General features: G+C 45.5%; 1 protein-coding gene across 2 annotated transcripts in view; it reads right to left on the reverse strand.

Moving 5' to 3' along the window:
- Positions 1-1,808: 1,808 nt before the first annotated feature.
- Positions 1,809-23,050, reverse strand: part of ppp2r5eb (protein phosphatase 2, regulatory subunit B', epsilon isoform b) — a 35,845-nt gene continuing 14,603 nt past the window's right edge. For both annotated transcript variants that reach the window (XM_069152810.1, XM_069152808.1), the window contains exons 3-14: positions 12,069-12,265; positions 11,618-11,719; positions 9,306-9,398; positions 9,002-9,132; positions 7,997-8,056; positions 7,687-7,795; positions 7,357-7,410; positions 6,545-6,595; positions 6,334-6,453; positions 6,097-6,224; positions 5,125-5,226; positions 1,809-4,470 (exon numbers count right to left, since the gene is read on the reverse strand). In XM_069152810.1, coding sequence (XP_069008911.1) covers positions 4,371-4,470; positions 5,125-5,226; positions 6,097-6,224; positions 6,334-6,453; positions 6,545-6,595; positions 7,357-7,410; positions 7,687-7,795; positions 7,997-8,056; positions 9,002-9,132; positions 9,306-9,398; positions 11,618-11,719; positions 12,069-12,265 — 1,247 coding nt within the window. In that variant the 3' untranslated portion in view covers positions 1,809-4,370. The remainder of the gene's footprint in view (positions 4,471-5,124; positions 5,227-6,096; positions 6,225-6,333; positions 6,454-6,544; positions 6,596-7,356; positions 7,411-7,686; positions 7,796-7,996; positions 8,057-9,001; positions 9,133-9,305; positions 9,399-11,617; positions 11,720-12,068; positions 12,266-23,050) is intronic.

The raw sequence follows: 23,050 nt of genomic DNA on the forward strand, positions 1-23,050 counted from the left end.
TTCGCCGTCAGCTGATCCCAATTAGATAAATGGCTCCCAGCTCCGCACCGCCAGCACACGGGTTCCCCACAAATCAATCTCACACAATTTTATTCATCCATTTCATTGGTGAAGATATATATTTGGTAATAGCATTGGTCAATAATTAGAGTAATGTTTTGCCTTAAAAAAAAACAAAAAAAGAAACATTCAAATTTGAAAGATATTTAGTCAAAATTATCAGGAAAAAAAACCCCACATTTTATAAAATGAGTTTTGTAAACTCCCTGCACTAACGATGTTATTTAAAGTGAATTATTAGCTAACTTTTAAGTATTCAGTGCAGATAAATGGCTTTTTCTATTATTATTTTTGACACACACAGATGAATAGTTTTACAGTTGAGGATTTCATCTGTAACAACACTATTTATGTTAGTTTATCATGTGTTTTGGATGTAACTGTGGCGGTCAGATGAAATGTTGCCGTGAGGAAAAAAACATCCATAATCCTTCTGAAGTTTGGTGGAGGAGCAAGAATCCATCTTAAAAAAACAACTTGAAAATCAAAGCTTCTCATTAATGCAACATAAAGCTTTAAATATTCTAAATTCCCGAATTGAATCTCTCTCCAGCACCTCATTGATGGCCACTAAACTTGCAGACAACGAGGTTCATTTAGTGTGAAATAGACCTTTAAATAACCAGCGGCCGAACTGCGGGGACCTGCTGGCCTCTGGTGGCAGACTGGAGTACTGCAGCTGCCACAGTTTTGGCTCGATTTATTCGACTTTCTGTGCTTTAGAGGTCATGTCCTCGTGCTTTGTTTCTAAAGATGATTAATCAGAATCCGTTTTACCAAAACATTATAAACTGACTGACTAAAGGCTCAAATGTAGCAGCTGTCCCTTAATTATCATATAAAAACACTCACGTGAAAGTCTCGGTCCTCACGAGGCCCTGCAGAGCTCCTCGGGTCCACGTGGGCTGTTCGTCTCTGAAAGGAGGACAAGCCTCCCGACTTGAATCTTCCGAGTTCCACTGCTGGTTTGATTCGCTCTCCCGCTCGTCATCTTTACTTGTATTTGCTCCCTTCATCTGCTGTGAAGTTCCGGGATGTCTCGGTGTTCTTCTTCGTTTTCCCTCTACGAGAAGTGGTTTAGAGACGCTCCTCATCCTCCCCGAGACGACGACCTCCTCCCAGTGCAGCCATGATTTGACGCCGAGGGGGGGGAAAAAAAATAAAAAATAAAGCCCCTTTCTATTTTTAATTACGATGCCATGTCTCCCACCGTCACGATGTCCCGCCGGTGTTCCTGACAGGTGATCCATAGCAGCAGGTGGATTCTGATGAGTCGATCGAATCCACCCGAGAGGTCATCGGAGCGCTGCTTCAATGGAAGTGAAGGGAATGTTGACCTTTTGCACAAAAGGTCAATGAAACTGATCCGCTTCAGTTTGATGGATGCCAATGTGAAATGTCAGAACTTCTTTTCAAAGTTTCTAAATCCTCAAATTGTCCCGATTATCCGCAGGTTTACACGGAAACACTGCAGATATTTGACGCTCTCTCTAGTATGCGATTTGTTTTTTAAAGAGTTTTGAGACACATTGGTGTTTTGTGTGTGTGTGGTTTTAACTAAGAAGATGAATTAGTCCTTTCTTCCATTGTCAACAGGAGGGGGAGGGGGTATTGTTGAAAATCACCTCCGATTTTTGTCCAAAGACGGCTGGTTTAAATAAAAGCTTTAGTTTGAATCTCCAAACGGCTCACTCTCATGCATTCATCCACACACCCTGCGTACCCAGGAAATAAAGCAATTCAGCATCTGGGCTTTATCACAAAACAGGTTTAATTTAATATCTCTTTATTTTTTAAAATAATTAAACATTTGTATTTCTCCAACCCTTTTTTATCTTTTTTTTTTTTTTCAGCTTTTAAATCATATTATATCTGGGCCATTCTAAAGCACACATGAACTCTGCTCGGGAGGAGGAGGAGAAGGAGGAGGAGGAGGAGGAGGAGGCGGGGAGGTCCTCTGTCGAAAAAAAAACAACAACAACTCCCCGCCAGGACAAAAGTGGTCTGCTCCGTGCCTTCCCCTCTACTCTCACCTCCTTCCCTCCCTCCTTCTGCCTACCTTCCCTCACCCCTCCCCTCCCCTCCCTCCCCCAACTAAAATAAAAATATATCCAATGGGCAAAAGAAACTTCATCAAAATATTCAAAATGAGATAAAAACCAAGAGAAGAGGGAGGGGTGAGACAGAAAAAGAAGAAACAGACTAAAAAAGGGGGTGGGTGGGTGGGGCGGGGTGGGGGTGGGGGGGAAACACTATCATAAATACCAGGAAGTCTTGTTCCATAATACCTCTTTATATACTGGATACTCCTCTCCACAGTTTCCTAAGCAAAAAACATAGGCTAAATTACTACGAGATACAAGATTATCAGTGTACTGCATTCAATAACAATGTACAGGGTTGTCTTTTTTTGTCACTGTTGTTGTTGTTGTTGTTGCTGCTGCTGCTGTTGCAATACTGTGAAGTCAACGCGGCGCCCCCCGGTGGGCAGAAGGAGGGTGGTGGGAGGTAAACGGGTGAGGTGAGGCGGGGGCGCTCGTCTTTTCACAACAGGAGGAAGATTTTTCTTTTTTTTTTTTTTGGCGTTCCTCTCGAGACCTTTTTTTTTTTTTTTTGTCTCTGTGTGTGTGTGTGTGTGCGTGCGTGTGTGTGTCCCCGTTTATGGCCGAACGGACGGTACCAGTGCCAGACTGATACCTGCGGTGGTAGGGAAGAGGAGGAGGACGAGGAGGTGGAGGGGGAGGAGGAGGGATGAAGAGTAGTCCATCATTTTCAGAGCAGGGTGGAAATAAGCGGAGTGTGTTTACATGGATGCAAACTGGGCGACGCAGATCAGTCAGATCAACTGATCCGAAAGAAGCGGATCATCTTTCGAAGTGGAAAATACTCGGCTCACGAGGCGGGAGAAATGTCTTCCAAGTCACCATCACTGTAATCAATATACAGATTTGTGTGTTTTTTTTTTTTTTTTTCTTCCTCAGTTATTACTGCGTAGAATATGACTATGGCATATTTAAGTTAGGTTTTTTTAGTCTCTTTACTCGCTCCTGATACGACCACCAGATAGCACTAAAGTAAAGAAGAAGAAGACAAAAAGCTGCTGAATTTGATAAAATTCATAAATTTATGTCCACAAAATAAGGGGATATGATGCGTACTTCGGCTTTTGCATTTCCTTCTGCCTCCCCCTTCACATTAACAAGTGTGGGACAAATTGGCAGGCTTTTACTGTGAAGGAGCCACAGGAAATGGGATGTCCAAATGGTTTAAGACTCGGGGAGTGAAAATGAAAGAGAGATATTCTGGCAGAATTTGTATCAATCAACTCCTGCTGGCCTTTTTGAAGCACGTGCGACACATGAAGTAAAAACTTCAAGAGTTTCTCCCTTCTGTCCATGACCACGCATGTAAACACACTTTAGTTTAGGTTTTCCCGTTGGTCTTTTAATGTGTGTCTGTTCAGTTTAAAACAGGAAGGAGAACAGTAAGGGGGCGGGCGAGGGGCGTCCGTCAGGAACCATTGGGAGGGAGGCGGAGAAGGGGACGAGGTGGGGGGAGGGTGGAGGACGAGTATGATGAGTCCACGTGTCCCATGTCGGGGCAGATAAGACAAGAGAGGCGGGCAACAGGGAACAGAAAGATGGAGGCAACAAGAGGAAAAGCGAAGAGGAGAACCAGGAAAATAAAAACGACATATGGGACCGTACTGAAGAAGAAGAAGAAGAGCGGGATGAAGAGTTCAAACCAATCTATCTGCTCTTTTTTTTTTTTTTTTTTCTCAAGAGTTCATTCATGTTCTACAGTCCAAGAAAAGGTTGTTTTTTTTTTTGTTTGTTTGTTGTAGTTTACATCCCCCTCCCACACAAGTCATTTTCTCATTTTCTATTTTTTTCTTCCTTTTTTTTATTATTATTATTGTTTTGTTTTTTCTGTTTGCAATAATATCAGTTGAAGGGAAAAAAAAGAAAAAAAAAAAGAATTATTTACAGTGCTGTTGAAATAATGAAAACAGACGTGATGAATCTACTGTAAAGTAAGTCGCACAAACACAGGAAAGAGAAAAAAAAAACATAAGAAAAAAAAAAAAGAAAAAAAAAAGAAAGAAAACGATTAAGAAACCAGCGAGCGCTCTGAGTCGATCCCGAGACGACGGCCTGTATCAGGAGCTCTGGGCTGACATGGCTGATGTGGAGGCGGAGGAGGGTTGGGAGTCGGGTGGGTCAGGATGGAGGGGGTGGGGGGAAGGGTGGGGCGAATCGGACGGGGAAAGGAGGAGGAGGTGGGGGGAGGGGAGCGCGGCGCTGTCTTCGTTAAGTCGGGATGATCCCGTCGCTCCTAAGGCCCCGCTTCAGCTCCAGGTCCTCCAGCTTCTTCCACAGCTCCTCCCGCTCCTTCTCCTTCTTCTTCTCACTGAAACACAGGAGACGACACGGACGCACTGAGTTTTTTTTTTGTTATTTTGCTTTTCTGAAACCGGCTGTCTCAAGACGCCGGGCGGCGACCTTCGACCTTTCGGGACAACAGACGTCCGCCGGTTCGGCACTCGGAACAACCTGACAAACGTCTAACGACCTAAATATGAAGGCTGGGGGATTTGAGGATTTTTTTTTTTGGGGGGGGGGGGGGATTTGCTCCGTCGCCTGCTGACCAACGTGAGCGTCAGCTGATCGACTCGCGCCGCAGCACGTCCTGGAGAATAACCGATCATGTTTCGCGCAGGGATTTGGAGAACTTTTCCCCGCAGCGCACGAGACTCGTTCCGTTCTCCTTCCCACATACGTGTTAACAGCGAAGCTGGTTCGGTAAACTAAGACTTTTTTCGATTTTGTCATTTTCATAAATATGAGGAAGCTCCCCCCCCCCCCCCCCCTATCTGTAATTGGTTGCTTCGACAGATCGGAAAGCCAGAATGAGATCTGTTGCTGAAGCTGACGGCGCGTTAAGCTCCCACTGAACCGACACGCGATTATGAACCCCCGGTATTCAGTGCGACGGCGGAGTCGCCGCGTATCGATCTACCGCGTCGCTCGCGTGACTTCGACGTGCAGGTGGGCGGCTCCTCACCGCTGGCGGTCCGACTTGTAAGTGGCTGTGAGTTCGTCGAATAAGGTACTGTTCATCTCCATGAAGGCCTTCAGGACGTTGTACACCAGCGCCACGATGGCCCTGAGGGGGGGGGGGGGAGCGAGAGAGAGAGAGAGAGAGAGAGAGAGAGAGAGAGAGAGAGAGAGAGAGAGAGAGAGAGAGAGAGAGAGAGAGAGAGACAGCACGTCGTCACAACCCGGAGAAACCTTCACAGAAGCAGACGGCGGCGGACGAATCAACCCTACGCTGACAAGACGTGTGACATCACGAAGGTGAAGGTCAGAGGAGGATATATTGATTCACGTTGCCTGACTACAAGTGAAACAGAACTTTGTGTGGGAGCATTAAATTAAAAATCCACTTATAACAAACCTTAAAAAAAATAAAAGAAAAAAAAATTGAAGTACTTCTCGCTGAATATTAAAACTTAAAAAGATTTTAATTGAGTTACAGATATTATTAGTTGCGTACCGGGGATGAAGAAAAGGAAATGTCTTTTTAAGCATCAGTATGCAAAGACTACATTAAATATGATGTGTATTTCAGTTGCTGCTGATGTAAAAGGGGGTCAAAATATCTTTCAGTTCAAGAAAATATACAGAATTATATGAAGTACCGGATAATGCGTTTCCTTAATTGTCGGTAATGTGTTGTGAATGGATATGGATTCTTTACATTCATATATTATTGTAAGTACCGGTGGTGAGAAGCTGCAATTGAACAGTTTTCTGTTGGTCATTTTCTGAGTAAGAGGCAGGGGGGGGGAAAAAAAAAAAAAAAAAAAAAAGGGTTGTTTCTTCAGTCATGAAATGTGTAAATAAGAGCTTGAGTTTTGATTGTGAATCGCCGTTTTTTGGGTTTTTTTGGATCATTTTGTGCTTTACCGTGAGCAGAATAAATCAAAATGATGTCAATATTTCCGCGTCTCGGTTTGTTTTTGAAGCCACTCACGGGTTCCAGTGCTCTTTGGAGATCCTGTAGAGGCTGGCGAACATGATGGGCAGGATGACGCTGGAGTTCTCCTCGATCAGACTCATGATGTACTCGTTGTTCCAGTAGTACAGAGCTCGCTCTGCGACCTGCGAACGCGCACACACACACACGGAACAGGGGGGATTAAATCAAACCGGGCCCTCCGGGGCGACGATGAGGTGCCGAGGTGCCGGGGTGCCGGGGGCCGTCACCCACCTGGAAATGTGGGCTGGAGACGCATCTGGAGATCTGTTTGAAGAGCGGCTCCTGGATCTTGACGAACTGTGTGGGCTCGATGACGTCCAGGATCTCCTCCAGCTCGCCGAGAAACATCACCTACGGCGCCGCACGACAGGGAACATGTTACTGCACGCGCACACGCACACACACAGTTCGAGCAGAAAGAAGTAACGCCCCCCCCCCTCACCTCTTTTTGACTGCAGGTTTTTGGCCAGAACTTCAGTAAGCCTCTGATGACCTGAGGATGAGGAGGAAGAAGACGATTGATTGTTTAACTGCTCCATCTTTATTCAGAGTAACCCCCCCTCCAACCCCCCCAAAACAAAAACAAAAAAAACAACAAAAAAACATCAACTTTTATTTTAAACTACCGAATCTGTGCTTAAAGTTTTATGTTTAAACTGAGAATCTACTCGACAACTCAGCTCTTTCACAGGAAGTCAAAAAGTTTCAAATTCATTAATACAAACTCACTGCAATAACATATTTATGCTAAGAAAAGGAGTGTTTTGCATACAGTTCCAAGTGCTTTAACCACAAAACCTCAGATTTTTTTCTGTTATTAAGTTTTAAAACATGCATTTCTGTAATTTTTATGTCAGAATAAACGCAACAGTTTGTCTCAAATATTCAGACAAGCAACAGGAACTTGTGTATATGAAGTAACACGTGCAACATTTGTCATCCCGTTAGGCCGCGTAAAAGTATGATAAACGTTACATCAACAAATCAGAATATTGCCACTATCACGATGATTTAAAAAAAAAAAAAAAGAATCCCATTAAAAATACTGAAAAACGGATATTTTCGTGAACGATACGATATGTCACAGGACATAAAAGATTTTTTTTATCAGCGTTAACAGACACGACGACAGAAACTTAAAAAAACCCCAAAAAGAACATGAAGGACAGAAAGCTAAAAAAAAAAAAAAATAAATAAAATAAAATTTAAAAAAAACACTAAATCGAGATATAAACAGGTTTCACTGATACTTACTGGTTCTGTTAATGTTGGGTCTTTCTCTAGGAACTGTACAATGCAATACGCCAACTGCAAGAAGAGGAGAGATGAAGACTTTACTGATGGCCGTTTATTAAAATCAAAGAATTTCTCAGTCGCTATAACTTTTATGCTTGTATTTCTGTATTTTATTACTTTATTTTTTTTCATTCCACCTGTATATCCAGATTTAAAGACGTTTTTAATATACAGGCTAAGTCACATAAGCCCAACTTTAAAAAGCCTGTTAACAATCCCCAGTAATTAAACGGACTCAGTTTGTGATCTCGGTGAAGGTGTTGAACATCAAAGCTTGTTTGTTTGTACCTGTGCATGGAAGAGGGACAGACTCCTGACAGTGTGGAGGGGGATCAACACTTTGACCAGAAACTGTTTATGCTCCGCTTTCAGTGGCAGAGCGAAGCCATTGATTATACTGGAAGAGAGGAAACGGGAAGGCAAATTAACGAAAATCAAAGCGCCGCGTTCATTCGGTCTGAAGGTGTCCGTAAAAGTGTTTATTGGGAGTGGAGTTCGGTTTTTCATGCTGCTGAGGTCTCACTCGGGTTAAACAGCCTCAGCTGGAACAGAGCAGAGTGTGTGAATGCGTGTCTGAGGCGAGGAGGCCTCCACATACCTCCCCAGGATCTCCAGCAACTCAGCCACCCCGTTGAAGTGCTCCGTCTCATAAACAAAACTGCACGGCAGACAGAGACGGAAGAAAGGGGGTGGGGGGGACAGGAGACAAGAAAAGACATTAGCGACTCCAACACAATTCACAAAGCTGGCAACGAGAGATGATGTTGACGCTCGGCAGTAAAATAACAAAAGACGCGAGCGCAACTATGCGGAAACCAGGAAGTCTGACAACCTACTAAACACCACAACAACAACAACAAAAACACTTCAGAATGGTTGTCAAGCTGAATTCTCTCCACCTCAGTGGGTGAAGATCTAACTAACGTCCTCTTGATCTTTTGATCGTGCGATCGATTGAGAATATTCGGAGAAAAGTCCGGGTCAATTCTCAATTGCTTTCTTATTATTATATAATTATAATTATTATTATTATTTAGATCATGTGTTTGTTTGCAATAAGTAAATATACCTTAGATGGCATTTGCCCGGCTTCCAGCACCGCCGTGAGAAACCTTGGCGGTAGTTTCGACGAGGACGATGTAAAGCGAGTCTCCAAGTCTGCCTTCTTTCAGCTGACCTTCAGTGAGCTTCTGATTATGCCGTTATCGGCCCGGATTGCTATTCTTTATTTATTTTTTTAACAGATGTTTAAAAAAAAGAAGAAGAAGATTGTTTTTGTAATTTGTTTCTTTGCTGTGGCTATTTTGTGATTGTAAAACATGTAATTGGCCACTTGGGGGCAGCCGTGAACACGCCGAGATATTCTCACTTTTAGAACTAACATGTTAAAAGGGTTCCAAGCAGCATCGTGATCGTTCAGTGGTGTCCACTTTAAATCCTGAGGGACATCTCTGACTGCTCGGCAACCTGCTCGTTTTCTAACCGACTCTCTGCTGTTGTGATGCTGAGCAGGTCCGCGTACACAAAAAGATTTCAGAGCTTTTTTTTTTTTTTTTTTCCCCCCTCTGGCTGAAACACATCTGAAGCACCGGGGTCTACTCACCGTAGAAAAATATTATTGATCTGTTTTCGTATAAAAGCCCTCAGCCCCAGGAATTTGCCGTAGATTCTATGCAAGACTGTCTTCAGATAGTCTCTCTCCCGAGGGTCCTCGCTGTCGAACAACTCCAAGAGCTGGGCGGACGGGAGGAATCCAGACAGAAAGAAACAAACATCAAAAAACAGAAAGTAACGGAGCAAAAACATAAAAGTCATAAAAAAAAAAAGTACAAAAAAGTAAAGCTCAGAGACAGAGTGGACGACAGGGAGCTCATGTTAAACTGACAGCAGCTGACTCAGCAACTCACCTGTAGGACAAACTTCTGGTCTATGTACTTTTTGGCAATGCTGGGCTGGAATTCCTGACTCTCCAAGAACCGAATGAAGAACTCGTATACCAACTGGAGAGAGCAACAGTAGAAGAGAAGGAACAAATAAGGTTAATAAACCAAACAAAAGTTGTACAACGTCTTTGATCAGCCGAGTCCTGTGCAGGATGACCGGTTGCAGTTTGACCCGCGGGTGAATTCACCTTAAAACCTATTCGGTAAATGACTACTGTTAATTTGAGACCAACTAGAACAGATCTTTGTGCAGCAAGACGTCAAGCTGATCAAAAAGAGCAAAACAATTATAACAATAAGCCCAAAGATTTGTGTGTGTTCCTCTCAGAAACGAGAGCCTTCAACTAACACCGGAGCTGGACCGGGTTGGGTGGGGGGTGGGTGTCAAAGGTCACAAAAGGCACAGTGTAATGTCGGTATAGCAGGGTTAAAGGTGCAATACGCAAGATTTTTTTGTTTCCAAATGAAAATTGATCAAAATTATACAGAGAATATTATTGTTGACGTTTTTTTCTTTAAAGACATCTACTTGTTTGTGCTGCACAGACGTCTCCTGGTTAACAGTAATACCACTTTGTACAACGGGAGGTGACGATGAGTCAACTGTAACGTAAAGTCTGCCCTCAGTGCAACATGAGAAGAAGTATTTGTCCAACTTCTTGTTCTGATGAACGGAAGCACGAAAACAACATGAACTGAAACTCTCGGCAAACCGAAGCAGAAGAAAGAGTTAAACGCTGGTGTTGCTTCACAATACTGAAGAAAGCTCCGAGAAAGGAATGAAGTTTGATGCCGAACTCGCAACGTTCCTCCGAGACGGCTGAGGAATAGCTGGTAATGCTAACGGCGGCTAAGTAGCTTACAGAGGCAGCGGACGTTACCGATAGCGACGATGCGTTTAATTTGCTGTTGATGTGCTCTCATAGCCAAGGTGATGGCCTCAATTTAGCGCGTCATCCAGCTAGCTACCAAACGGAAGCAACTTTACGGAGCAAACGAGCCCGACTTGTTTGGATAATTCAGAACGGATCTTGAATGCAGCTAATGATAAACACAAACCAAAAAAAAACAACATTCACAATGAAGTCTATCTGGTTTTACAGTGGCTGTTTTCTTGCTGCTATGATCACGCTAAAATGGATATAAGTAAGCCATAACATAAATTATAGGTTTCAGGCAAAATTTAACCAACTATTGAAACTCAGAGCCGTGACTCACTATCACCTCTGCAGGTACAAAAGGGTATTACAAGATGATACTTTTTTTTTTTTGTTGTTGTTTTTTTGATGTGTTTACACATTGCACCTTTTAGAAAAATGCTGGAGTCAAAAATTGGATTTGGATGAAATGGAGTTTGATCGGATAAAAATGTTGTTTATGACTGTCTATTTAAATTTCGGCAAATAAGACAAAACAAAAGAAAAAAAAAGAAAAGAAAAGAAAGAAAGGTTTTACCAGGAAGCTTCTCCTTGAGATTTGCATCTCATTTCTAAAGGAGTCCTGGGCAGCGGGCACACAGAGAAGGAGGAGGGGAGGTGAGAGACTAGAGAGCCTGGCTCTAGACCTGGACCCACCTGCCCCCCCACCCCAAACAAAAAACCCACCCCAACCAACAGGAGTCACTTCAACCACCAGGTCGAAGGCAACGGTAGTACTGATGCTTCTTCGGGAATTGTTCGTATTCACTTTCTTTCTAAGACCGAGATCAAGACTAGCCTAGCACAAGACCGGAAGCCAGGAGAAACTACGAGTTTGGTTCTGAATTCAACTCAAAAATAGGCCTGCTTACACCTCTAAAGTTCATGCCGTATCGTTGATGTAATTTGCACTCAAACAGAAATGTCCAATCGACAATTTTTAGTGCGAGACGGAGTTCAATGGAGAAACTATTTCCCGGCAAACGACAGCCGGGCGTCGTGACTGCGCGCGGCATCACGGGAGTCTCGTCACAGTGACGTTCGACAAAATCCATTTAAATCAACACGTTGTCACAGAACTCCAAAGCTTTTTGGCTGCCTGATGGAAAACACTTGAGAGGGCCTTTGTGATGCCGGTAAGATTCCCCCCACGAGACGAGCCCCTCATTGTACGGCAACATCTGCACGGAGACCAAAAACCAGCTGCTCCACCCAGCTCTGTCTGAGCTGCACGGACAAATCAATAATCAATCAAAAACAGCATTGAACTCCCGCTCAAAAGTCGGCGATTTACATTTCTGTTGGTGCACCCAAAAAATAAATATTGAATACACAAAACACATTTTCCGCTGTGTTTACCTGTAAGTGTGGCCAGGAGGCCTCGAGTGTGGGCTCGTCCTCCTCAGGGTCAAACTCATTACTGTCACTGGGCGGAAGGGTCCGGAATATGTTGTGAGACACCTGGAACGAAACAAAAAAAAGACGACACGGGTGTTAGTTTAAACACACAAAACATATATCTATTTTTTAAGGCCTAAAAAAGCCGTTTAAACGAGACAATCTGAACATTTTAGAGGTGATATTTGTAACTCACGGGTGTCTGACGCGCGTGAGCACTAGTGCGAGTTTAGTTTCATGTTATAAAGTTGATGAAATGATCTCCATTTTAAGATATTTTACAGCCCAGCGTTTGGCACCAATAGTTTGCCAGTGAGGCGTTCAGGGGGCATCTGCAAAATCGTGGACTCAAATCGTCAACAGGTGAATCGCAAGGCCCGAATAAGGATTCCCACCCCCTGTCGCCTCTTACCATTTTGACGACCTCGGGGTAGGCCTGCTCCGTCAGGTAGCCCCGGCTGACGGTCACGTAGTCCACCAGCTCGTTGAGTGTGGAGCGCTTGTACTCCTTCATCTTGAGGTCCGACAGCGTGTCCATGAAGTCAAAGACGGTACAGCACTGCTGCAGCTTCTTCAGGAACAGCTCCGGCTGCTCCGGCGCTGGCACGTCTGGATGCGCAAACCGAACGCACGCGGGAACAAAGACACAAAGACGCACACACACACACACGCACACAAAAAACGCACAAAACGCACAGAGGGGGAGAGAGAGGGGGAGAGAGAGAGAGAGAGAGAGAGAGAGAGAGATGAAGAGGGAAGTCAGATAAGTTGATGCAGAAACTTATTTTTGTATCACGGAGATGTTTGTGACTCTGACGTACGTCACGACAGCTGCAACAACAAAGATCAGAAAATTAAAGCGAGTCAAAGTGAAACCAGGATATGGGACAGCGGCCTGAGACTCTTCAAATGGGATATTTTATGGTTTGAGTGTAACACCCCGTTTCACTCGGAAAAATTCATCTTTCATTTCCTCCACAATAAAAGTAATGAATTCTTTTGAAAGAAAACACATTATTATTGACAGCCGCAGATGCAGGAACAGGCAAAGCTGCGTAAAAAGGAGGGGAAAAGGCTGCTTCCGTGTTTAAAAACGTATTTTTGTCAAATTTGCTTTAATCGCGCAGATTCTTTGTGTTTCTACGTTTCTGTTGTTGACGATACGATAGACAGGAAGTCACTTGTTTAATATTCTGAGTCTGTCTGTTTAGAGTAAACACAAGGTGAGGTAGGTGTGTGTGTGTGTGTGTGTGTGTGTGTGTGTGTGTTAGTGGTGGTATAGTTGAGATCTATTGAATCTTGCACATTACAACTTCCCTAAAAAAAAAAAAAAAAAAAAAAAAAAAAAAAAAATGCGTGTTAGGCAGTGGTGCCACTTTCAGAGCTCTCCGAAGGTATTCATGGAGGGATTTTTTTTTTTTATTTTTTTATCAGAAGCGCTTCACGCAGAAATCGGAGGATGCCACTAGCGCACGCCGTCAGGTGAACAAGTCAAGTCTCCTGGCTTTGAAGTAGCTTTGAACTTCCTCATCTGGCGGCGGGGTGGGTGGGTGCGACGGCCTCATTATCCGGCAGCGAGCGTTGCGTTCTGACGGGAGCGGCTGTCGCGAGTCGTGTGCGGATGAGCAGGCGAGCAGCGAGACAGCAGGTGTCTTCGCGGAGACGGACGCAGCGGAGGGAGGGTCGCGTGGAGTTCAGACCCACAGGGAGACGAGCGACAATCACCCCCCCCCTCCTGCACCCCGAATCAGACCCCGTGCTGCCGTCCCAGCAGGACCAGGGGGCCCGTTGTTATGCAAGAGATAAGCTGCAGCTCTGAAGGGGAAGCACACCAGCAGCACTCTCTCTCTCTCTCTGTGTGTGTGTGTGTGTGTGTGTGTGTGTGTGTGTGTGTGTGTGTGTGTGTGTGTGTGTGTGTCTGAAGGGTGCTCCAAAAAAAAAGGAAAAAAAAAAGAAAATCACATCAAAGTGCTCGCCTGTCATTTTGCATTCAGCCACACTTCACGTTCAGTCGCTAAACGACGAGTAAATGAAGAACAACAGAAACTTTTCACCTCATCAGAACATGCAGCTGTTTGGAGCGATTAGCTGATCCACCGATTTATACAAATTGCTTCGGGCTCTGGGAAATCAAGTCAGAAAATGTTCAAACTATTCTATAAACCAAGGACGGGGAGGGAGCGAAAGTAAAAGGAACAAGGAGAAAAGGCATTTTTGTAAAATTATTGATAGAATTATAAAAACATCTTCTGATGGGAAGAGTTTTGCGTCATTGCGGATTTCACGGAACCCTTTAACCTAATTGAAATGACCATTTTTAAGGAGAAAAAAATAAAAGGACAAACGTTACTGTTCTGTGTCTGTGAACTAAATGCAGTCCCACCAGAAACATGCATGAAAGCCAGTATTTTTACATTTAAGGACTAAAACTGAATGCAAAATACTTCAAAAGGGCCTCGAGGCATCCTGTGCATCAGACCTCAAAATCCTGTTTCAAATGAAACATTGGTTCATTTCCTGTTAATGTGAAACATGTTGCGAGTTGAACAAAAAACTTCTCGACTTGTCGAGACTCAAAATGAACCTTCGATGTCACAGAAACGGGCCGACGAAATGTTTATACGTTTCGTAAAAAAAAAAAAAAAAAAAACAGGTGAGGCTTTACTGTCGATGCATATCATGATTGTTTTTTTTTTTTTTTTTTTTGCAAGTATATTTTGCAGGCTTATTTTGGGCCGCCCCCTCCCATCAGTCAGCGTCTTTTCTCCACATTAAATTCCCTTCAGCTCATCAGAACGTGGCTCAAATCCTCCTCCGGGAGCTCCGACGTCGCCGCGACGGAGCTCTCTGAGGCGGCGTCCAACCGGGCCGGTCACAAACAAAACCCCAAAAACCCAAACCCCCCCCCCCCCCCCGACCGACTGGCCGGAGTCCTGGAGCTCTGGCAAAGCTTTCATCCCTAATCCACGAGCTCGCTGGGAAGGAGGAAACGCTCCCGCAACAAACACTCGTTCGTCGGAGCAAAATGCACCGAAACACTTTGATTTTGGTCCCAATTTCTTAATTTCAGACTGCAAAAAAAAATACATAAATAAAATCATCGTTTGCATCTTGTTTGGAAATCTCTGACGGGGCGTGTCGGGGAAGTTCTTGTTTGTAAGCGTAATAATATATCGCCCGTGTTGCTCCGTGACACACCCGCCGCGCGTCCGCTCGCGTATTTGCCAAACGTGGACCCAAAAAGGCGCGCGCGGACCTTTTATCGAGATTCACGGGCTTTTATTTTACCGCAAGCTCGTCCAAAAGGGCCGCCTGCAACAAAAGTATTAAATATCAACTTTTTAAACAGTCGTTGAAAAATAAGAAGTCATCGCGGTCCGTCCACGTGATCAACAATCAACGGCTAGCTTTTGTCACGTGACAAAGTAAGTCTGATGTTGGACACAAAACGTGAAGCCAAAACCATCATCTCCGTCCGAGACGAGGCTTTTTGGAGTTCGACGGCCTGAAAGCGAGCCGCTTTCTCTCTTTCCGCACGCGGAGGAGGATATCGAATATCAAATAGTATTTCTGCTTGAAACGCCCGGTCCCCAGTTGCAAGGCAAACTATAAGACGAACTTCTGTTGAGCAGAGCGCGGCGCCAGACGAGGCGGGCGATGTCTGGGGTACGCCGTCTTGATGGCCCGAGGAAAAGCTCTCTAGCGTTGGCTGTGTGTGTGTGTGTGTGAGATCACGGAGGTAGAATAGTTTCTCGCAATAATTTTACATATTCATAAAACCATGCGTGTGGGTTCTCGGCGCAGCATCGCGCCATACTTCATTGCTGTAATTACGGGCTACACTCTTCGGGGGTCGGCTTGCAGTTGCAGAGCCGCGAGGCCTTTGGGATGCTGCAGCTTCCACCGCTATAGGAGCATGTGAGCTGGCCTTAAAGGAAGCTATTAATAGACAGATAATCACACAGGGCACAGTAATCCCTCTGCAGAGACACAGAGGGAGCTACGGCTAACTGACTTGGAGTGGGGCGAGAGAGTGCGCGAGCGTGAATGGGGTGGAGAGAGAGAGAGCGAGACACAGACCGTGCATGAGAGTGTGCGAGAGGATGCACACAACATACACACCGTCTCAGCTCGGTCCATACATCAGCACAGAGAGCAGCCCGGGGCCGACACGCTGTCATATCAAGCCTCTTGCACAAGGTCTCGAAGGAGATGATTTTTTTTTTTTTTTTTTTTACCTCCAAATTCATCCAGTAACTCTGGCGAATAGCGTGGAAAAAAAAAACAAAAAACAAACTAACCGAGGATTTTCACCGTAGTGTGGTTGAATGTTTTGTCCATTAAAACAGCGGAAACGTTTTTTTTGTGTTTTTTTTTAAATGGTCATCACAAATACGAGGAGCTGAGATTTAGTTTACAATGATAGAAAACGGATGAATGCACCGATACCTAAATGCCGTTATATTATAGAGGTCTGCGGTGGCTGAACGGCTACACCGCATGCCTTATAATCATACTGTCCTTGGTTGGATCGCCACCTGTAACAGAAATGCGGCGTGTCATTCTGCTCTTCCCTCTCCATTCCCCAGTTGTGGCAGCAGCTAACAATTATTGAAGTTCATCGTTATCGTTTGTCATTTGGACCATAAAACGTCAGAAACTTATTTCAAAACCACCATTACAAGCGTCACACATCACAAGTTGACATATTTAAATCGTCTGTTTTGTCCGCCCAACAGTCCAGAACCCAAAAACATATCCAGCTCACTAAAAACACAAGCGAATGTTCCCGTTTGAACAGCTGGAACTCGTGAATTTTTGCCATTCTGGCCGCATCTCCAAAATTGCTTTTGAATAACACAAAACATTAGTTAAACATTCAAACTCAATCCCTGGTTGGCCGTGCTTACGAGAAAAACAAACAAAAAAAGGGAATAAATGTATCTCCTGCAAGGAAACTGGCAACAGTTGTCACGGCAACCGGCTTCTTCCAAATCACAACTCTGTCTATGATTGCACAGGAAACAAAAAGTGACTGCTATGCTTTTTAAAATGAAAAGGACAAAACACCTCCCTGCCTTTGACAGCATCCGCAAGTCAATGAAATCAACACACTGACCAGTCCGATCCGTCATAAGACCTAAACAGAAGCTCTTTCACATCCATAACTAACCATATAATTGAGGGCGTTTATACTTTCTCCATCCATCTTAATCTCCAAATCCTTTTAGCTACAAATGTGATCTTCATTAATAATTTTTTTTTTTCATCCAGCAACCACCGTGGCCGCTGGATGGAAATCATGCAGCGCTCGGCGGTTGCTGATCCACTAAGTCAGCTTCTCTGCAGGAAAAACAAAAACAAAAACAAAAAACAAGCCAACCATGATTTGTGGGGTTATTTTGACTACATGACAGCAGCGGTAGCTAGCGGACGTAGTGCGGCGAGCGAAATATACGGACGGTTGACAAATAAAAAAAAAAAAGGAAAAAGAAAACGACGTTAAGTGCCTCATGAGGTGTTGGGTCACCGCCTGCTGCCCGAACTAGCGGCCGCCTACGGGGACAGCGCCAACGCTGAAGCGCCAGAAAAACTGCAGTTCCTCGGCTGTGGGGTGGGACGATATGGATTTAAATGTGTAATAATGCGTCACAGCGCTGAGCCCATACTACTTGAGGTCTATTGTGTTTCTTTCCAAAAGTCCGTCTAATTCCAGCGCAGCGGATCTCTGCTGCCGCGGGATCATTGTCAACATCGTCTTCGGGGAAATGAACGGCCAATCGAGGACTGTCGACGCCGGGGTCACGGCACTAACGCCTTACGACGCGAACTGCTCTCTGAGCCCCCGGAGCCGTGGAAACGCTGATGCCGCGCTCTGGCTTCGGCCTCACCCTGGTTCTTCCTCTCCTCTCTTCCCTGTCTGTCTGTCTGCCTGTTCTGCTGTGTTTCTAAGCCTTGGAGGAGACTCATCTGGGCTCCCCTGGCAGAGGAAGAGAGAGAAGTGGCTGCTGCTTAATTAACGGTGGAAAAAAAGCTTCCCAGAGAGAGAGAGACAGAGAGAGAGAGAGAGAGGGAGGGAGAGAGAGAGAGAGAGAGAGTGTGAGTGAGAGAGAGAGAGAGATACAAAGAGAGAGGGAGAGGGAGAGAAAGGGGGAGAGAGGGAGCAGTCGGATGTCTCCCCCTGCAAGAAGTCAGGCTAATTACATAACAGAATCAACCAATTGAACGAGGGCTCAGGATGAAGCAACTTCATATGAATGAAAGCGCGGCATTTATTTTTTTTTGTTAGCAACCGCTCAGTCGGCGAGTGCTTTCGGGAATACGACGGCTCCTGCGGTCGGTGGGCGACTTGTTTAATGGAAAATAGCTCACTACTGTGCTGCACTATTCTTAGATCGCACTGTTCTGCACGCAGCGCTGCGGAGAACCGGGTGGGAACGCAAGTCTAGGAAGGTGTAAGATGACCGGGCGACGCACACTCTAAGAGCGCGTGCACGCACCCACACACACACACACACACACACACCCACACACCCACACACCCACACACACACACACACATACACACACGGTGTAAAGGGGGGGAAAGCCCCTCATCTCTACACCGGGCGAGTGGGCTTGAGTTACAGCAGGAGAGAGAGAGAGTGAGAGAGAGAGAGAGAGCGAAAGTGATGGACTCAGCAGGTGACTGGACACCGGTCCTGAAAGTTCATTTGTAGGATATCATGTACAGGGTGTGACAATATTATGTATGTGTACACATAAAGGTATAAACAGTCACGCGAAACAGATAGACGGTGCGGTGGGAGGATGAAGGTCGCGGGGTTTGACCCTTGCTCTCCTTGCCGCTGCGGCTGGCTTCTAATTAACATGATTTACCCGAATGAAGGCGCAGCTTTTTACGGCCGCTCCCTGTTTCAGTGTTGCATGATGAGCCAAAGGTGAACACCTCATCCATAGTTATTGAGGAAAAACAATTTACACCCCACCCCCCTCACACACACACACACTGGATTAAGTTTTATATGCTATTTGTCAGAGTCGTATAAGAGTATAAAGGTTAAAGCGTCGATTACAACCCAACTTTCCGTGTCCCCGGTCAGCACGAAGATTCACAGGTGATTTTAGTTGATCAACACCGACGAAACAAGATTTTGACTTTTTTTTTTTTTTTTTTTTTTAAGAGCAGAATCAGACTCTTCTTCGTTTGTTTTATGGAGTAAGAGAATTTTTAGTAGCTCCCTATCTGGCGGCCGTTGCTGTTCGCGCCAATCATCCCGAGGCAAACCCCGGAAGTTGGCCTCAACTTGTCAAGCAACAAAGCAAATTCTTGATAAATCAACGATGGATTCAAAATCCAGAAAAAGAACCCATTAAAACGGAAACCGTGCGTCATGTTTCCCGTCTCCTGCCTGCTGTCGTACCAGGGGCCGCCGAGGTCAAACATTACATAAAGGATTAACGTGAGATGAGACGATAAAACGCTCACCGTCATAACATCTGTTCCGTTTGGTCCTCAAAACAGAAGGACAGACGTGACCCGGCAACGAGGCCGCCGTCAGCCGCGTTGACATTCACATGCGAGTTCCCTCGTTGCGCCGCGCACAACGACGCGGACACAACGTGACGCTACAGCGGCGAATTCGAGATCGCAGTTAATGCTAAACCGCGCCGCAGTTGAGAAGCCCGAGTCACGAACCTGGGCTCCGTGTTGTCCCGTGACGAAAGCACACGTGGAGCTGAAAGCCATTTTTAGCCACCCGATAGCCTGGAAAACAGCTGACAGTTCAATTTTCATCAGACATATTCATCATAACCCCCATTTACAAACACTGGAATTAATCCGTTACAGGTAACCTGGGCAGCGCACTGCATCATGGGAAACGCATGTCCTTCAAAATAAACATGAAACAGCAGATGTTTTGTAGGCTTCAAAATAAAAGTTTGGCTTTTTGTTGTTGTTGTTGTTTTGTTTTTTTATGCACACATCCGTGACACACTCAAAATGGCCTCGCGAACCACTTCGGGGTCACAACCCACCAGTTGAGAACCACTGCTTTAAGAGGATTAACTGATCAAAAAAATAAATAAAAGCAACATTTTCAGAGCCAAAAAAATAAAAACATCCAGTCACCCACAAAATTCAACAACACTAGCGAAAGGGAAGACGTGATGTCATTTCCTGCAGGCCTGCAACAGTATTGAAGTCAAATAGTGATGGTGCAGAAACACAACACTGATGGATGGGGCCGACAGCGGTTTCAAAATAAGAGTCTAGTAATAGTGCACATGCGTACAGTAGCCCAGTACAGGTAACAGGGCAGGACTTGTGTAACGGAAGATCTGAAACATATAAATATATATTCGTGACGCAGATACAAAACTCTCCGTGCCCCTATCTCCATGTTCTCAGGTCTCATATAAGCGTCCCTGAAAGGCGCCAAGCTGCTGTCAATCATTAACACATGCAGGCGTCCTGGGTAAACTTTGCTCTCTGCTACTGTAGCCAACAGCCAACACACACACACACACACACACACACACACACACACACACACACACACAGAGACACACAGGAGCTACGGGGGCCCGAGTCACTTTCACTCCAGTGTTTAGGTAACGAGGTACTAAATACCTGAATTTATATCTCACTGTAAGGGTCCTGCGAGCTCCGTGACAGAAACTCGAAACAATATTTCCTTTCGAACTCCTCCGGAAGAGAAGACGTTTTATATTTTTGCCCCCCCACCCCCTCCAGGCGCTTTTTAATCCCAGAAACTCGAAACCGACGGACACCTTTGGAACCCCAGCCGCAGCCTCCTGGAGTTTGTTTTAATTTGCTCTTTTTGTTGCTTCAGTCTGGTTTCTCCGCTCGTCGGGGTTAAAGGTTAAATTGCCATCGGCGCTAATGATGCTCACGGCGTCGGTGGCTAATGAAAAGACATCATTTTTAGAAGTAATAACCAGTCATGCACCTGTCCGCCCCCAAAAACAATATGTATATTTTCACGACCTCTACCGAGTAAGTAGTCCCTAAAGTGCTAATTTAGATGTTATTAACCCCCCCCGAACCTCATTTCAGGGTAAGTTCACCATCATCACCGTTTCAGCTCTTATCTTCAGGATATTATCAGGAAAAAGAGGGCGAACCCTTTTTTTTTTTTTTTTTTTTATCAGTTGACTTGATAGCGCTTGAACATGTTTTTTCATCATCACATCCTTCAATTAATAGGCTAATAGAATGTTTTTGTGTATCCCTACATGATTTTACACAAATGGAAGTAAAGTTCCTGAAGAGACTCGTTCTTACAAACTGCTTGAAGGAGTAAACATTTGAAGCCTCCTCTCTTTAAATCAAAGCCAACATTTTTTTTTCCCCCTCAGTTATGTTGTATTATTTGAATATCAAAAGATATGAATCTACTTCAGTTTTTGAGACATTGGTATGAGGTGTGGCGGCGGCGTTTGATACACGTCGGACAAATCCTCACATAGCCGAGAGGTCAGCGGTCTGACACATTTAGTCATTTACCTGGAGGACACGCTGATCGGATCGGTATCAGGGCTGATAAAGGCTTATTTTTTTTTTAAACTGATGGATAGTTTGTGTTTGTTCCTACTACAATGCTGCACCGAAGTGGAATCGGTAAGAGCCATCGATAAAGACGAGTGATGGTTGGTTTACAGCTGCATTTTGCAAATTGAAAATAGTTTAAAAAAAAAAAAAAACATGAAGGATCAGCTTGGATGCAAGTTTTTCAGAATGCATCACAGACCTGTTTAATCCAGTGTTTATGATCGACAATTTTACAGTTTAATGAACTTCAAAATGTGCACCGTGAAGCTGGATTATCCAAGAAAATTGAAGTATCGGATCGGGACTCTGGATCGGCACGTAATCAATACAAAAACGAGGGATTCGGCGCAAAACAACTCTATCGTGACATTCCTACAATTACTGAGCGGCTATTTTGATCACGGGGTCAATGTTTGAGTCATATTTCCCGAAAATTGCGAGAGGCATTTCATTTACGTATTTTATGACATTTTACAGCCTCGGTTCCACTAAAACATTAACAGGTGCCTCCCTGCATTGTAAACGCTCTGCGTGTGCGCTTGCATGGCAACAAAAGTTGAAGAAAGCTCAGCGGGCCGTCACGTCTCTTCTCACACTTGCTCTGCAACAAACGCACACATTCTTCCACACGCAATCAGAAGGGTAAAATGTACTTTCCATTCTCCTCTCGGCCAGTAAAAACACTCGTCTTCTGTTACCATTCCCAGTCCATTTTTAAGTCCACCTTCCCACACACACACACACAACAGGGCCGGCTGCTCGCAGCGACAACCCTTGACAGCAGAGGCTAACTTTAACACTTCGTGCCCCTCGCGCCAAGCAGCTATGCGCTCCCCCACGACCCCCGCACATAAAAACTGCCACTCACTTAATCGGGTTTCCTCTCCCCCGTTAGGAGCCGACAGCAGAAACCCGCGGTCCCGAACGTCGCTGTGTCGGGCCGATTTGAGCCGAACATGTGGACAACGGGAGTTTTCGCCGGAGCCGCGCTCCTCTCGTGGCTTGTTTGTAGCGAGTGGGGCTGGAAACATGTAAAGAGACACCTCGCGGATCGGGTTTCCCCCCCCCCCACCCCGCCCCCACGAGGGGAGGACGTGGAGGGGAGGGAAGACAAGGCAGCGGGTCGGTGGGCTTCATTGGCCGATCAGAGAGCGGAGGAAGCCGCAGGGAGAGCCATGGGCTGGCCGGGTGGCATTGTACGTCTCTCCCCCAGCCTTCGCGTTTATTTATTTATTTTTTTTAAACCTGCTGCCCAGGGAGGTCAGAGACGGACCAACAGGCCGGTGGTCCCGCACGAGGTGGACGGGGGGGCCTGAGAGGAAGCTGATGTGGGTAGAAAATGACGACAACCCGTGGAGCCAACATGAGAAATATCAGATAGGTGCTCCGACAGGCTGTTCTGTCACGTTTCTCCCATTCATGCATCAGCATTTCTGACCGGACGCGGTCGACCGGGAGGCCGAGGTGAGGTGAGGTGAGGTGAGGTGAGGTGAGGTGAGGTGAGGTGAGGTGAGGTGAGGTGAGGCGAGGCGAGGTGAGGCGAGGCGGGAGAGGAGAGAGCACCTCCGGGAGAGACGGGCGGAGGGAAAGTTGTCCATTTCAAGGAGCCGGCCCGCAGGACGTTTTAGTCGCGATTCTTTCTTCGCTCCTTGCGCGGCACCTACGCGGACGTCAGATTCGCGGTGGTGCTTCACCCGCTCGACTAAGCGGGTACCGGCAGAGTGGACGAATGGCAGCTGACGGGTTCCTTTCTGTACTCCGAACGAATGTTGGGCAACAAAAGTCCTGACTTCCATGGTGTTAATTTGTGTCTGTTT

This window comes from Embiotoca jacksoni, unplaced genomic scaffold (assembly GCF_022577435.1).
Source record: "Embiotoca jacksoni isolate LCO1_2020_lvr unplaced genomic scaffold, fEmbJac1.0.p SCAF_18, whole genome shotgun sequence".
Lineage (NCBI taxonomy): Eukaryota > Metazoa > Chordata > Actinopteri > Embiotocidae > Embiotoca > Embiotoca jacksoni.